The sequence below is a fragment of the Vicugna pacos genome, chromosome 5 (assembly GCF_048564905.1).
Source record: "Vicugna pacos chromosome 5, VicPac4, whole genome shotgun sequence".
In the NCBI taxonomy this organism is placed as follows: domain Eukaryota; kingdom Metazoa; phylum Chordata; class Mammalia; order Artiodactyla; family Camelidae; genus Vicugna; species Vicugna pacos.
In genome coordinates this window covers 13958535-13971635 of record NC_132991.1, presented here as the reverse complement: position 1 = coordinate 13971635, position 13101 = coordinate 13958535, and the positions used below count along the sequence as shown (strand labels likewise).

The 13101-nt window shown below is 46.3% G+C and overlaps 2 protein-coding genes across 15 annotated transcripts in view; both read left to right on the top strand.

Moving 5' to 3' along the window:
- Positions 1 to 8871, top strand: part of NCKAP5 (NCK associated protein 5) — a 912592-nt gene extending 903721 nt beyond the window's left edge. For 11 of the 13 annotated variants that reach the window (XM_072960866.1, XM_072960868.1, XM_072960864.1 and 8 more), the window contains one exon: positions 7392 to 8871. In XM_072960866.1, the coding sequence (XP_072816967.1) occupies positions 7392 to 7673 (282 nt within the window). In that variant the 3' untranslated portion in view covers positions 7674 to 8871. The remainder of the gene's footprint in view (positions 1 to 7391) is intronic. The other 2 variants (XR_012072522.1, XM_072960870.1) reach the window with 1 other exon arrangement.
- Positions 8872 to 10254: 1383 nt separating this feature from the next.
- LYPD1 (LY6/PLAUR domain containing 1) overlaps positions 10255 to 13101 on the top strand; it is a 47524-nt gene continuing 44677 nt past the window's right edge. Inside the window, exons 1-3 of one of the 2 annotated variants that reach the window (XM_072960860.1) lie at positions 10255 to 10578; positions 10691 to 10729; positions 12060 to 12197. In XM_072960860.1, coding sequence (XP_072816961.1) covers positions 10518 to 10578; positions 10691 to 10729; positions 12060 to 12197 — 238 coding nt within the window. In that variant the 5' untranslated portion in view covers positions 10255 to 10517. Of the gene's footprint in view, positions 10730 to 12059; positions 12198 to 13101 lie in introns of both variants that reach the window. The other variant, XM_006196106.4, reaches the window with a different exon arrangement.

Sequence of the window (13101 nt, the reverse complement as noted above, 5' to 3'; positions counted from 1 at the left end):
AGAGTGCCCCCAAGTGCCAAATCTATCTCCTGGCGGGTGATTGGAGGGAGAGTGGTTCTCTATCACCAGTCCATCACATTACTTTTTCAGAAGGGCAAGGGAAGAGTGATATGTCCAGTTGAGGTAACAGGGAACTGAGCACTGGGAGAAAGGAGTTACACAAGCTGGAATTTGACCGAGTTAACAGGGTTAACACCACAGCTCTCAAGAAAAGTCTGGAGGGTCTTCTGTGTTCATCAAAGGTCATTCTGTCTATTTTTATGTCTTATTCAGAAAGCAGCTCCACCAGGAATCCAGTAAGAGGTGGCATTAAAGAAGAGATTAACTGTGCCTCTAAGAAAAGAGAAATGACTTGAGCTGCCTATTTTCCCTTGAGGTTGGCCTGCCCCGAGCAAATATCACTTAACATAGACTTTGAATGTGCACAAATCTTCAACTAAGAGACCCAAGATTAAAATACCTCCTCCTCATTCCCACAAGGGCATAATACATAATCATCTTCCCAGAGCCCAAGATTTGCTCATCAGAAAAGGGACGGGAGAAATTACACCTTCTACTTAAACTCAAAGCTCAGGATTAGCCAGACCGTCTCTTCCATTTGATCTGTCTGCCTCCAATTGAAAGCTCACCTCTCTTCCCCACCTGCTAAATCACCTTACTCCTGTTGCTTCATCCATGGAGAAGTGTCTCTGCCCAGACTCTCACTGCGCTCTCCCACTTTCCCTGCTTCTTCCTGGCCCAGTGCATAGATGAGTGTTAGTTAAAATCTGCATCATCACTCATCATGAGAAATGTTGATAGCATCACAGTGGTGATGCTTCTTCCCAGTCTCAGGTGTTTCTTTCCACGTGGAAGATGTTCCCTAGGATAACACTCCTGGCATCTCTGAACCACCTCATTCCCTTCTCAGGTGAAGGAGGGGTGGCTTGTTTAAACAGCAGGTTTAGGAAGGGAGCAGGGGAAGCTTAGGCCTACCTCCTGCTCTCCCCACGCTCTCTCTGGAGTCAGGCTGCCTGCCTCTGTTGTGCCCCTTCACACTGCGGGCTTTATGAGAGGACACTTGTCCCCAGCCCAGGACTGCCAGTTACAAGCCTGTCTGCTTCTAGGACCGCTGGGAAGAAACACTTCTTTGCAGATAGAAACCTTATGTTCCATATAAGCCTTCTCAATAGTCAAGCTGATATTTTAACCTCCCATCAGCCTTTTTCTTTTATTTTGTTCTCTAATTCATTCAGAACTATGTTGGGAAAGAGAATTATTTGTTGTATCACCTGAATGTCCAATGATAAATGCATAGAAGGCACAAAGTTAAGAATATTGTAGAGTCATGGAGCTTTATCGAGTGCGAAGATGCTTGGAAAAAAAAAACAACACCCTTAGCAGAAAGAAACTAAGGTTCAGAGGGGTCACACACAGATAATTAGCACAATGCCAGGAACTGAACACAAGTTTCCAAATACCTGGTCTTGTGCGCGGTGATTAAAACCCAAAGTTCGGTGGTCCGGCTGCTTCTGCTTGAGTCCTGATGCCCTAATTGAGTAGTCGTGTGTGTGTGGCCTTGATATTTAAACATCTCTACATCTCTACTCTCTGTCTTCCCACTGGTGTAAATGGGGACAAAAATATTACTGTCCCACAGGGTCGGTGTAAGGATCAAATGAGGTGATCCATGCACTGCATCCCACCCAGTACCCGACACATAGTAAAAACACTCTATCAACCTAGCTGTCATTTTCCTACCACACGTCTTGTTGAGCTGATTGGCAGCGAGTCATTATAGCGATAGAGAAATAAGAGATTGTGTTGGATGAAGTTACTGTTTACATTAATTTGTGCTAAGAGCTCTAGTCCTTTTTGTAAATCTTAGTGCCCAGCTGAGAAACGATGCTGCATTTGAAATCCAAAGGAGATCTGAATCTCCTCCTGCCATTTTACAGTACACATACTAACCAATATCTTCAAGATAAAATCAACTGATGGAAACTTACATGAAATAAGAAAAAACTAGCCTTCATCGGAGAACAGTAATCCCCTGTGCTGTATCATGAATTCGCTCCTTGTCTCTCCCCTGCTCTGGGCAGAAGCGTCTGGCTGTACATGTGTCTCTCTGAAGCTGATATCATCATGCATGTATTTTTTTCAGCTTTATCACTTGAGCTTTCTGGATTACCTGACATAGTCTCTCCATCTTTTCCTTATGGTTAAAGGCACATATCACCTTCTGGTTTATCCTTCCTGGTGTTCAGGTTATTGGTCTAGACAGCATCTCTACTTCATGATTATTGTTGACTTTGTTGACATTGACATTGTTGGAAAAAATGGTATGTGTTTTCATGTTGAAAATCAGGGAAACTAAGTTTCCAGGTCTAGTTTCACCTGAATTTGAATTTGTGTGAACCCCAGATTCTGTAAATACCCCCAGGTAAACTATAGCTGACATCAGCCTTCCTCACCTTCCAGGCTGATACAAGAGCAAAGTGAGATCATAGATGGGCAAAGCTCTTTGGAAATAAAAACTATGCGTTGTTTGTAACCCAGGTTACTTGGCTGATACTTCCTGAATCTGCGCTGGAATTCCTAGAACCCCCTGGGATAGGCATATCTCTGTGTTTCTGTTTCTACAGTGAATCTGTCCGTTACAGAGTCTAAAAGGGCGAGAGATAGACCTGAAATAGACTATAGAATGGCCCACAGAAGCAGTAGGAGATCATTAAATGGAAATTTCTTGGAATGCCCTCCTTCTTACTTACTAAATGTCTTAATACTATTCACCCTTCAAAATCATTCCAAGAGCCCCCTCTTCTGTGAAACTCTCAGAGAATCAAGACCGCACATTATTCATATAATAGAGTGGTTTGATTGATTGATTCATTGTTTGACTTCAAGGAATTAGTTAATGTATAATTATCAAGGGATTTCTGGGCAATATGTCACTATCTACTTCTTGCTTAAATTCTCATTAATAATGTCGTCATTACACTAAAGACAGGAGAATGTTTGAGAATAAGCAAAGCTATTTATTTTAAACTTGAAAATGCATTCTCACCCTTTTTAGCCCTACTGTTGTTCCCAAGCACAATCAAAGGCCCCACCAAAAAGTGAACTGTACAACTGTTGCCACCTATAGGTAGCAAATATAGTCTATTCATTTTATCATGATTCGGATGAAGCACACTCTGTGAAGGAGATGTTTTATGGAACCCACACAGTCTTCATCACTTATCTTTACTGGCTTTGTTATCATTACTGTTACTGTTGTCACTCCATGATTTTTATGTCAGATGCTCCCCTTAAAGATAATATCGGCTGCTTTGTAAAACTCATTTCCAGGATAGAAGAGCTTGGGCTCTGCAAGCAGACTGCCTGGGTCCAAACCCAGACTCCACCCCGCACAGCTCTATGACCTTAAGTTGCTTAACTCCCTCCAGCCTCGATTGCTTGTAAATGGAGATGATAATGACACCTACCCCATAGAACTGATGTGAGGATGAAAACAGATAATCCACGCAGCATGCTTAGCCGAGTGTCTGTGCAGAACAGGCACTCAATTAAATGCTAACTGTTATTACCGTGATTAGTTTTCAAAGCATCTTCACATACATTTGCTGCAAGCTAATGTGCACTGTGCTGTTACCGTCCGGCAGAGCCATCGTTAGCACATTCCTGTGTGACCTCGGTCCCTTCTTATGTTTTCAGTTTAAATGTTATGTGACTTCAACATTTTAAGAATACCTGAGATCTGACAAGACAAAATTGAGGCTAATTCCGTAGGCTTCTAACTTGAGGCAGGAAAGTAAGCTACTTTCGTGCTTTTATTCTTAGCTGGCAGGACCACTGGAGAAACCCAAGCCAGCAGTTGAGACTCCGCCAGTGCTAGACAAAAGTTGAATCTGTCATTACGTCTCCATCGAGAATCTACTGATGATCAGCACTGGGCTAGGTTTTTAGAGGGTAAACTGGTGGGAGAAGGGGAATAAGGAGGTCAATTAGGAGATTTTTTAAAAAGTGTAAAACATGATCTCTAGCTTACAAGTTCAAACAATGCAACGATTGCTGTTTGACATACACAGTGGGGCTTTTTGGTTATTGTTTTGGTTTATTCTTAAAATAAGCAAATCATTAAAATTAGAGGATTTTAGATATAAGCAAATATTGTTCTAGATTTATGGCCTTACCTTAAAAATCAAAGATCTGGACCCATGTTTCCGCACAGCAGCAATACCCTAAATTTAAGTATTTAAACGAGGCACATATTCTTGAGCTGACAACAGTCCTCACCACTGCCTACATCTCCCCAACACTGAGGCTGAATGACAGTGTGCCCTCACTGTCACTCTTACCGTGATGTTGGTCTCATGGTCAAGAAATATTTCACTACCCACCTCTCATCAAAACTGTGAAAATAAAAGGAAAAATGAGAAGGCCATGTGATTTTTTCTTAGACTGGGCCATTCCTTCATTTCCATCACCTCCCCAGCCAGTGTAGGCCTTTGTCATAATTAATTGAAGAACCAAACCTACAAGCATGAAACACATAGAAAACAAGATGCACTGATTTTGTCCCATAGACAGTGGGTGTTTGAATGATAAATAACCCTTTCCCCATCGCTGCCTTAATACACTGAGTTACACTTTTCACCTGCCTGGCTTCCCTCCAAGACTACAAATTCTTCTAGACTAGTGATTCTCAAGTGCTAGTTAACATGTATCAGAATCACCTGGTAACCTTGTTAAGCACATTTGCTGCAACTCAGCATTTCTGATGTGGTCATTCTGGGTGGGTCTCAAGAATTTGCATTTCCAACAAGCTCCACGTGATGCTGACACTGCAAGTGTCTGGAGAGGACAGTTGAAGACCCACTGATCTAGAATAAGAATGCAATCTTACATTTATCTTACAATTATTTATTTATCGCACCATGGATGGAGCGCCTCCTACTGTGTGTCAGGGTCTTGAAGTGTTTTGTTTGTAATACTTACATCAACCTGAAATGAAGGTGTGTCTTACCACCATTCTACCTGAGGAAGGATGCTTGCTCATGGGCACTGATACCGCCAGTGAAAGGACTCTGAGATTCAAGCCCAGGTCGGCCTGCCTCCCAGGCCTCACTCCGCCTTCTACAGGACACAGTTTTACTCAGCTGTGTATCCTCAGCACCAGAACCTTCCATCTGCCTCTTGGTAGCTTCTCTAGTTAAGTGTTTATTGAATAAATTTGAGATCCACACTAACCAGAAATAGGCCAGAAAAGTGACTGTGGTTCTTGAATAAAGAAAAAGAGAGAAGATAGGTGAGGAGGAAATGACATTGAATGGCCTCTATTTACCTACATTGGGTACAATCAAAGCTTTCCTACTCCCTCCATGTAGTTTTTGCACTGTACTTTACAGTTCATTTTAAAGAAATGCTTTAAATTGGCTTGGCACGAAAAGGGGCTCTTGCAAGAGGCATTCCTAACTACGGAGCCGCTTTTCTGTAATCTCCTAGGAACCTGTTCCTCAGCCCATCTCTGGTTTCCAAGTAGCCATTTCAGATTGAAAATTAGCTCCATGAGTCATGTTCCTGTGCGTTAATAATATAATGAAAGAAGCACCACTTCAAGGATGACTTTCCAATATTCCCATAGAATTATGCCTTTTCCCACAGCAGAGAGAGAAAAACTCTGAGTCTGCTCTTGGGACACTGGAGCCATCCACTTCTGTATCTTTCTTTTCTGTTTCTATTAAATATTTAGCATGTGAAAATTCAGACTGTGGGCTATGCCTGTTTTTCCCCCAGATCCGAAAACTGTTTCCTCTTTGTACCTTTGACATCTATTGTGGCAATGGTGGGGAGGGGGGATAGAATTGCCTATGTTATGGCCTTGGACAGTAGCAATAGAAACAGAGATGGTTTGGAATATTTGGGTGGCAAAATGGAAGAAAAAATACAGAGAATCTTGTCCTTGATTACATAAGAGCATGGTTTAGTAGAAACAAGAGCATGGAAGGCAGCCAGACAGGAATTCAAAGCCTGTTCTCCGTCACTTGCTGGGCAACCTTGGGAAAATAACCCTGTCACTCTGAGCCTTGCTTTCCTTCTCTTTAAAATGGGGACATGTAACTTGCAGGCTTGTGAAAAGGCTTACAGGTCAAATACATTCAGTGTTTTTTACATGGTAGATGCTTAATGAGTGATAGCTACTGTTACCATCTCTAAGGCCCTGTCCCTACTTCTTGCTTGTGTTTGGACAGAATTTTTGCCTAAAAGAGGAAAAGAAGATGAGAGCGTGTGGCAGTGGCTTTAAGACCTCCACACTTGTTGGCTTTTGCCTCTAAGCCTCCCTCTCACCCTCACCTCAAATCTTAGGAGCTCCCTGAACAACTGACTATATTCCTGTCTACAGAGTTTACCTGCTACAGTTATCAACCATGACTGCCGTGTTTTACAAAATCCTAGAGAATACCAGTCACAGCCTATAAATATCCCTGTTTCAGCTGGTATTACTGGAACCTCCTAGGGAGGGAGGCCACTGAGGTGTGGATCTGTTACTACGATTTTTAAGCCCCTGGGCCTTCAAGAATCTGCAGTCACAGCCCTGGGATCCCTTTCAAATAGCATTTCAGACTTGTACAGGGACAAAATACACACATGACAGTGCTTCTGACAAGTTCAACCTGTACTTAAATTTTATGGCCATTTAAGGGATCATATGCCTTTCTGTAAACATAGAACTGTCATTTCTGGCTGAAATTCAGTCCCTATCCATATTTAGAACAAAACAACTAAAATATTTAGTAAGAAAAGAAAGGAGTTTGAAACTTTAAGAAAAATAAGGCACTTTACACAGACAGAGAATACAGACTTGTGGTTGCCAGAGGGGTGGAGGGTGGGAAGGGATAGACTGGGATTTCAAAATTGTAGAATAGATAAACAAGATTACACTGTATAGCACAGGGAAATATACACAAAATGTTATGATAACTCACAGAGAAAAAATGTGACAGTGAGTGTGTATATGTCCATGAATGACTGAAAAATTGTGCTGAACACTGGAATTTGACACAACACTGTAAAATGATTATAAATCAATAAAAAATGTTAAAAAAAAGAAAAATAAGGCACTTTACCTTAACAAATTTCAAAAGGATCCATTTAAAATGAAATTAAGTGGCACTTAACTGATTTGCAATTTGAGGCCTATTTATCTCAGTAAAATGATTAAAGTCTTGGTTTATCCCTAAAATTGGCTTTTTTATTACATTAAATTATACGAGAGGATTGTTAAGGACTTGTAGGTTCTCGCTATCCCTTTAAATTATACTTTAGACAGACAATAATTGAATATTAGATAGAATAATTTGATTTTTCCAAAGAAATATGTTTCTCATGTTTTCCTCTTTTTATTGCAGAAATTGAAACAAGCTGAAGAAACCAGAGAAGATCCCGAGACTAGATTATGTAAAATTTCCCTGGAGTCTTTCAATAAATATAACAGCAATACTGTGATTTTATTACAAAAAGAGAAGAACTCTCTGAGCAAGGTTGAAGGACAAAAGGAAGAAAAAGAAAAAAATGAAGAGGCTTCTTTGAGTAGCTCCGATAGGCCTGGGGTAGACAATTTGGAATCTTTGAGTGATTCTTTATATGATAGCTTCTCTTCCTGTGCAAGTCAGGGTTCAAATGATGTATAAAGGACTTTTTTCTTCCCTTAGTGAGCTGGAAATGGAGCACTTAAGAAACAGGGGTGGGGAGGGGGGCAGGTAGAGATGACAACAGTAAACGATTGCAGTACCAGAGCCCACGCTGTCAGTCACAGCGAGCAGCCACTGGCGCCTGCTTCTCTGACAGGGCACTAAAGACACCCTATCTGTTGTGTTCTGTGAGGAGTAAAAGTAAACACACCCACGATACAGAAGTCTTAATTTTGCACTTTTTTAGGAATACGTGTACAGAAGTTGTAAATTTGGGGGGAAAAGAAATTATATTTGTTGCAAAAAAAAAAAAAGACAGCAATAAATTGAATCAGTGCCATGCTCTTGAAATGATGTACTAAGTCTTAGAAGTTGATGATAATATATTTTTTAAAAATTCCAACTCAAGTTTTGGTTCAGGTCATTGTCCCAGTCCTCAAATTGTTTGTGGGTACACTCCGTGAACTGAAAACAGGGCCGGCTGGAAAACCAGAGCGCTCTCTGTACAGTCTCCATCTTACAATCTCAGTCTGATAGAAACTAATTCTAGTGCAATTTCAAAGTTGTTGCCAGAGAGATTCAGATTCTAATAATAAATGTAACTCTTTTACTGAAAACTATAAAGGTACTGAAGTGTGACACTGATCAGAAGCAATGTGTATCAGAAATGCTGTAATTGTTTTCCCTCCAAACATTTCCTTACATCTTCTACTTAGTGTATCTCTGTAATTCTCAACATTATTTGTTGATTTTTATCTTCTTGCGCTTTTTATTAAAATCTGGGCAATCTAGAAATGAAAGCAAATTCCTATTTGCGATGTTCACTTTGTAAAAAATTTAAAAGGTTGGTGCTATGAAAAATTCTTACTTTTTAATATCCTTTTTTCTACAAAATCTGTTTATATGTAAGGATAAATTCTATTTTAAAGGTTACCATGTATTTTTTCTAGATGTGCACTATTTATAATGGCTTTTGTACAGGAGCTTGTAAACTAGGCATAACAGAAATATTTTTAGGATCTATATGGTGACTTTAGTTACACACTTGTTTCTTTAAAGAGTGTTGTATGATCAGTGTTATTTGGTTAATTTGTGCAATTTGTTATATTTGAATTTTGTTGTCTTAAATGAAAATTGTGTCATTGTCTTTCAGATTTAAGATTCTTTTAATTTCTGAATAAAATTTATATCAATCAGTCGCACCCTCTGAAAACTTAAAAGAACCTGTTCAAGGACCCTTTGGCCCAATTAGTTATTTGAATCTCACACGGGCTTCAAAGACGAATTCCCCTAAGGAATAAACAAACTAATAAACAAACCGGCCCTGTTGCTCCAGAAATAGCAATTCAGACAATTGTAAGATCTGCGCCTGAAGACTGGGGAGTAATGGTCAAAGCATTTTCGTCTCCCTGAGGGGTTAACCAACTAGAAATGAGAGAAGGAGGGGGGCAAAGGGAGAGAACAAGCCGGAGGCAGACGGTGAACGATCTCTCCCGAGGAATTACAAGAAAGTCATTTAAGCCCATTTCCGGCCCTGCTCTGCTGGCTGGCTGGGGAGATAAATGATCAGCGTCCCGGCCTAAGAGAGCTTCCTCCAAGAGGAGGCCGGGGGAGAAGAGGGTGAAGAGGGGCAAAGCTTTTGAAGCCGTTTCCACAGACATGGATACCCCCTGGGGTTTGGGGGGAAGGGAGTGGGTACGTGCGGGATTGGGGGCGGGGACTCCGAGGCGCTCCGCGCGGGCCAGCGGGCTCCCGTACCACCTGCTGCAGGGCTCTGCGTCCAGAAACGCCAACGTAGCACGGTGGCGTCCTCGGGAGTACTCCAGGTGGGTCGCTTGGACGAGAGGGGGGCGGGGGTGGGACGGTCAGCCAGCAAGCGAGTCCTGGGCTGAGAAGGCGCGGTACACGGGAGGACGCGGGAGCGTAGCTAATAACCCGTGGCTGTGAATGGAGCCGGAGGAGGCTGCCTGGCCTTTTGGAGGAAGGGGACGGAGGAGCGCAACTCCCGTCTTCACCCTGATTTGCTTTCCAGTGGGAGCTCATCACGGCTGTCTTCTCCTAGGCTAGGGTACCAGGGCAGTGTCACAGCATCCTCCAGCGGTGCGCACGGCGGATGAACCGACGGTTGCCCCGAGTCAACGCGCCGAGCTGGGCAAGGTCCCCACCACACCCCGCCCACTCCACCGCAGCTGAAACCAATCCGGGTAACGACCTAATGACCGAGAGGCTTCTCGAAAGAAGAGAAAGCGCAGCTGCGCGGGACACCCTAGAGAGCCTGCAGGTGTGCAAGTTCACCAGACGCACGAGAGCGCGCTCCCCTCTTGCCAGCCGCCAACTCCCGGCTCCCGCTGCCCAGCAGCCCCGGCGGGGGTGGGCGGGACCCAGCTGCCGGGGAACCGACCGGCCCCCGGGGGCCAAGAGGACCGTGCGAGCAGAGGCCTTTGGGGCGGCAGCCTTCCGACCTCACCTTCCAGGTTCCGCGGCACCTGCTGCGCCCTCCTCACGTTTTCCCTGGTCTCCAGCCTCGGAAAACTACTCTCTCTCCCTCCGCCAGGCGTCCCGCACGCGGAGACTTGCGGAGGCGGGAGACGAGGGCTATCTGAAGGGGGTGGGGACGTGGAAAGACGGTCCCAGCCTTCCCCGCTCGCCTCCCCCACCTCAACTCGGCAGCCGTCACGTGGTGCCTGGAGTGGGAGGTGGGGAGAAGAGGCGAGACTTTTTTGGGTGCTCCGGCTCGCCAGTAGTTCCTTCAGTCTCCGCCGCCAACTCTGAAGACGCCTTACTTCTCCCGGGAGTGTGAGCCAGAAGAGCGGCGACCCGCAGCCGGGAGCACCGGCGCGGGCGATGCGGGCGCCGCCGGCGGCACCTGCGGCTCCTCTTGGAGGCGGCAATCGCCTCGGCGGCAGCAGCCTCCGCAGCCACAGCCGCTGCGGCCCGGACAGCCTCGGCCGCGGTCGCTGCTTCTGATGCGCTTGCCCGCTCCCGGCCCCGCGGCTCCAGGAGGATGTGGGTCCTCGGCATCGCAGCAACTTTTTGCGGATTGTTCTTGCTTCAAGGTAAGAAGAGGAAGACGCCAGGCGTCCGGCCAGATACGCACACCCTATCTACCCGCCGGTCCCTTTACCCAACCTGGGCGCCCACCTCCCGGCGAATGCCACGCAGGGGTTCCCCAGCGGGAGTTTGGCGGTGGCGACTGGTCCCCTGAGGCGCTGTTGGGAAAGTCTGCAAGTCTCGCGCTGCAGGAGGAGAGGCGGGAGCGGCGGACCGGTGCAGATACTCGGGCTGCGCGGTCGGGAGAAGAAGCTGGGCTGGGGAGGAGGGAGGGTCCGAGCCGTGATGGGCCTTGGCGAGGGAACGGGATTCTACAGCCCGGGAACCCGCCAAGTTGACGGGCGTGTCTGGCAACCCGTGGAAGTGGTGCCGCCGACAGGTGAGCGACACGCTGGGCAGTCTGTGGCCGGGGCGCGCCGGGGCTGGGTTGCTGCGCTCGGAGCGCGATCGCTGTGGGGCTGGAAGGAGAGTTGCGCCGAGTCCGGGGCTTGTCTGTCCGGAAGCCCGGGAATTAGGTCTAGACTGGAGATTGCAGATCCGAGCGGAGCGTTTAGGCTGGAGCGGGGAGAGGTGCAAAACTGTCTCGATCCTTGCCTCTAATAGGAGACCGGCTCCGACCGGAGCTCCGCAGAGCTGGGACCCCGACCGGGAACCCTAGCCCAACGGAGTCCTGAAAGCCAGGAGGAAAGGGCTGTGGTGTCGCGGCCGGGGATGCGCGCGCACTTACACAAACACACACACACAGACCCACACATGTCCCTTCCCACAGGCCGCAGCTACCCCAGCTGCTGCGGGAACTGTCCCGAAAAAAGGCCGGCAGACTCTGGGTGCAGCGACACCGACGTCCGGCGCTTCCTCCCGGGCATCCCGCGTAGGGAGCCTCAGAGTCACAGCATAGGAATGCTGACTTCAAAAATTATAAAACTAAATAGGCGTTTGCGAATGCAGTCGCGAATGGTGCCAAAATAGTAATTAAGTCATTTGTAACCAATTAACAATTAGGCAAATCCTTTGGCGTAGACTAGAGCTGACGCATGTCTCTGGAGCTACTGCGCTCTCGGATTGCAAACCTCTCCTTTCAGCTTCCGCGGGAAACGGCCAGGTTAGGTGTTGGATGGGCTCTGTGTTTCTGGAGCGGGGGTCCAGGGGTCGCGGGCAAAATTCCACTTTATCATGCTATGCTGCAGGACCTTGGGTGGCTGCGCCGCCCCCTACCGGCATAAGCTGGGGAGACCCAGGAGTGCGGGAGCCGGAGCTGGGCGTGGGGGGAGGATGGTGGTTTCCGGGGTGGTCTCTGTGGGGCTGGGTCTGAACGCTTCTGCATCTGTCCCGCAGGCTTTGCGTTGCAAATCCAGTGTTACCAGTGTGAAGAATTCCAGCTGAATAACGACTGCTCCTCCCCCGAGTTCATCGTGAATTGCACCGTGAACGTTCAGGACATGTGTCAGAAAGAAGTGATGGAGCAAAGCGCAGGTAAGAGCTAGTCGGCCCCCCTCCTCCCCTCTCCAGCCTGGGCCAGAGTGGGAGTGAGGCAGCCGTCACGTTACAGGAAAAGAGACTGACTTTGATATAATGCGCACACGCTGGTTATCGCAGATTTACTTTTACAGTGCTGGGAAAATGAAGAGTTCCAACTTACTTCAATCACATTAGAGTTAATTACCAGGACTTCTCCCCAAGGGACTGGCGAGGGGCAGTGCATTTAAATGAGTGGCTCTCCTTTTTTTTTTTTACTCCCCTCACCTCCCTCGGCTAAAAGCTGATCAGGAGACGAAAATATATGGATCACCAGCTCTGCTTGGGCAACTAGACAGTAGCCTGTAAGCAGTGTCAGTCTGAAATATGAAGCTAGTTGAAGTTCCCAGAGGTCAGCACTTGAAAAATGTGTTTTGTCATAGAGCCATGCCATATTTCTTTGAAGAATACTACAGGATCTTTATTTAATTTTAGAACTAATGCATCAAATCCCAGGCACAAATTGCCAAGATCTTTCAAAGGAAGGAAGTTCCCAGCCCCACAAGCTTAGCTGCTGGCTGGCGGACAGAGGGCCCCCGGCATTTAGGCAAAGGAAGAAACGGGTCTTGGGAGAGCAAAGCTCGCTCATTTCTTGCAGAGTCCTCTCCCTGAGCTGGAACTCCTCAGCCCCTGCTGTAGTCTTATCAAAAATCAGAGTCCCCCCTGAAAGTCCAACTGGAACTTTGAGGAAATGGGTGAGCTGGATTCCAAGGTCCAATTCCAAAGTCAAACCCATAAACCGACTTTGCCATTTTAAGGATGTTGGAGAGGTGGTGAGGGCTCCGAATAGTTAAGCGGTTCTCTTAACCCACTGGTAAACTCACACAAGGGCTATATAGTTTTGAGGCCAGCACTTTGGGAA